General features: G+C 41.7%; 1 protein-coding gene across 2 annotated transcripts in view; it reads right to left on the bottom strand.

Annotated features, from left to right (window-relative positions):
* AQR (aquarius intron-binding spliceosomal factor) overlaps positions 1 to 3,260 on the bottom strand; it is a 112,575-nt gene that overhangs the window by 94,979 nt on the left and 14,336 nt on the right. For both annotated transcript variants that reach the window (XM_032261234.1, XM_032261235.1), the window contains one exon: positions 523 to 558. In XM_032261234.1, coding sequence (XP_032117125.1) covers positions 523 to 558 — 36 coding nt within the window. The remainder of the gene's footprint in view (positions 1 to 522; positions 559 to 3,260) is intronic.

Raw genomic sequence — 3,260 nt, 5'->3', positions numbered from 1 at the left:
GTATTTTTAGTAGAGATGGGGTTTCACCATGTTGACCAGGATGGTCTTGATCTCTTGACCTCGTGATCCACCCGCCTCGGCCTCCCAAAGTGCTGGGATTACAGGCTTGAGCCACTGCGCCCGGCATACATTATCTTTTGTCTGAAATATTTATAGTACTAGGAGCTAGATTGAAGCAATGCTGCCTTGATAACATTTTAGCCTGGCAGGGGAAAAAAATGGCTGTAGAACACACTCGAATTTACTTCCACTGATCACTAGAGAAACCAAGTTTGAGTTCAGAAATTATTCAGCACATGCTAGCTTAACAAGTAAGAAACAAAAATACAAGTTATTCTGACAATGGGCCATTATCTTTGAAAATAAAGGCCGTGATACACATATTTCAAAATAAGCCAATCACAGAAATATAAATCTTCACAAATTTAGATTTTCTTAGTCACTCACAGAAATATACAGAAAATGTAGCTAAAGCTTGTCACATGGTCATCTTTTTCATCAATGCAATGCCTTATAACTTACCTAAATTCCAACAGCATTATCTTTCTAATAGCAAACCTGAAACATACAAATAAAATGTTTAGAGAATACAAACAATTCAGTTTTTAACACAAATGCATTTGAGGATGTTTTGTTTTCATATTAGCCCACTTATCAAAATTCGTAATAGCAGATCACAACTTCCAATGTCAGTTCAACTTCTTAATTACTGACCAACATGTTTTCATTTAATACTCAAATAAAAACATTTTGCTAGAGTCATGCCTTCCTAAAAGCACACAGGACACATATTTATATTGCAAATGTGAAAATCAGATGTTTCACTTGCTTCTAAGTGTTGACAGTGAGCCTAAAATACTAAAATATTGTGGAAGAAATATAAGATATTTGTCTTTAATATACTGTCTTTATTGTAATAGAATTGCTTTGTTTTATATGAATAAACAATGATATAGTCATGTTTGTCCAAAATATAGTCATGTTGTCCCAAGCAGGTACAAATGGCCACTAATTTGGTTTTATCATTTTTTATCATTTTATAATATTAGAAATAAAACAGATCAGAACACTGCCACTAGATAATAGTTTCCAGCTTTGAAAATTAAATGTATATGTATTATGAATTTATAATGCCCCAGGAAACCAGTATCCTGTCAAAATCCTATTCCACTGATTTCTGACCTCTTAAATAGTTTCACTGAGCATGCAATGTCACATAACTTTAGTAAGAATGAAATGAAAGTTTTTACCATGCAAAAGCACAAAGACAGAATGCTGCCAAAGTACTGGCTTCTACAGTTAGCCTAGATGCTGACTGGATATGTCATCTTGGGTGACACACTCTCCATCTCCAACTGCAGACATTTCACTTGAATTAACTGCATGTTAGACAAGAGAATTCACTCACTGTCCACTATATACAAAACTCTACATTTAATGTCTTCAGTCACAAACAGGACCTCACAATAAAAGAGAAAACTCTGGCTCATGAGATAGAATACCCGTGTTCTAGTCATGACTCAGTGTTACTCTGACAATGCCTTTTAAACATTCTTTTTTTTTCTTTTTTACTGAGACAGAGTCTTGCTCTGTCGCCCACGCTGGAGTGCAGTGGCGCGATCTCGACACCGCAACCTCCGCCTCCCAGGCTCAAGTGATTTTTGTGCCACAGATTCCCAAGTAGCTGGGATTATAGTCACATGCCACCATGCCTTGCAAATTTTTTTGTTTTTTGGGTTTTTGTTGTTGTTTTTTTTGGAGACAGAGTCTCACTCTGTCACCCAGTCTGAAGTACAATGGCGCGGTCTTGGCTCACTGCAACCTCTGCCTCCTGGCTTCAAGTAATTCTCCTGCCTCACCTTCCGAGCAGCTGGGAGCAGCCTCCCAAGCAGCCCACCACCATGCCCAGCTAATTTTTGTATTTGTAGTAGAGACAAAGTTTCACCATGTTGGCCAGGCTGGTCTCAAACTCCTGACCTTGTGATCTGCCTGCCTCAGCCTCCCAAAGTGCTGGGATTACAGGTGTGAGCCATTGAGCCCAGCAAATTTTTGTATTTTTAGTAGAGACAGGGGTTTCCCCATGTTGTCCAGGATGGTCTCGAACTCCTGAGCTCAGATGATCCACTAACCTTAGCCTCCCAAAGTGCTAGGATTACAGGCAAGAGCTACCACACCTGGCCTCTTTTAAACATTCTGCGATTCAGTTGCCTCCTTTATAAAAATGGTAGAGCAGCCAAATTTCCTTTAAGATAACAAGTGAAAAATAAGCGTTCTTTTTTTTTTTTTTCTGAGGTAGGTTTGCTTTGTTGCCCAGGCTACAGTGCAGTGGCACGAACACAGCTCACTGTAGTCTCGACCTCCCAGGCTCAAGCAATCCTCCCACCTCAGCCTCTCAGGGACTGGGACTACAGTCTCAGCTAGCTGGGACTACAGGCATGTGTTACCATACGCAGCTAATGATTTTTAGTAGAGATGAGGTCTCACTATGTTGCCCAGGCTGGTTTCAAACTCCTGGGCTCAGGTAATCCTCCCACCTGGGCCTCTCAAACTGCCAGGACAACAGGCATGAGCCACCATGCCTGGCCTTGAAAAATAAGTCTTGATATGACAAGATAAAACAAAAGTAGTCTGAAAAACATTCAATTCTTCTTCTAGCAATCTCAGTGGTATTCATTAAATTTAGTTTTTTATTTTTACCAATAAACTCTCTGAGACAGATAAAGTGAACACCTTAACTGAAGGTGTACTTATAAGGGCCAGGCGTGGTGGCTCACACCTATAATCCCAGCATTTTAGGAAGCCGAGGCGGCAGGTCACCTGAGGTCGGGAATGCGAGAGCAAGCAGCCTGATCAACATGGAGAAACTCCATCTCAACCAAAAATTCAAAATTTGCCAGGTGTGGCGGCACATGCCTGTAATCCCAGCTACTCGGGAGGCTGAGGCAGGAGAATCGCTTGAACCTGGGAAGAGGAGGCTGTAGTGAGCCGAGATCATGCCACTGCACTCCAGCCTGGGCGTGACTGAGAATCCGTCTAAAAAAAAACATAAAAGAAAAAAGATGGCCGGGCGCGGTGGCTCAAGCCTGTAATCCCAGCACTTTGGGAGGCCGAGGCGGGTGGATCACGAGGTCAAGAGATCGAGACCATCCTGGTCAACATGGTGAATCCCCGTCTCTACTAAAAATACAAAAAATTAGCTGGGCATGGTGGTGCGTGCCTGTAATCCCGGCTACTCAGGAGGCTGAGGCAGGAGAATTGCC

Source organism: Sapajus apella, unplaced genomic scaffold (assembly GCF_009761245.1).
Source record: "Sapajus apella isolate SASKATOON/1434 unplaced genomic scaffold, GSC_monkey_1.0 scaffold122, whole genome shotgun sequence".
Lineage (NCBI taxonomy): Eukaryota > Metazoa > Chordata > Mammalia > Primates > Cebidae > Sapajus > Sapajus apella.
This window is presented reverse-complemented; position numbering and strand designations above follow the sequence as displayed.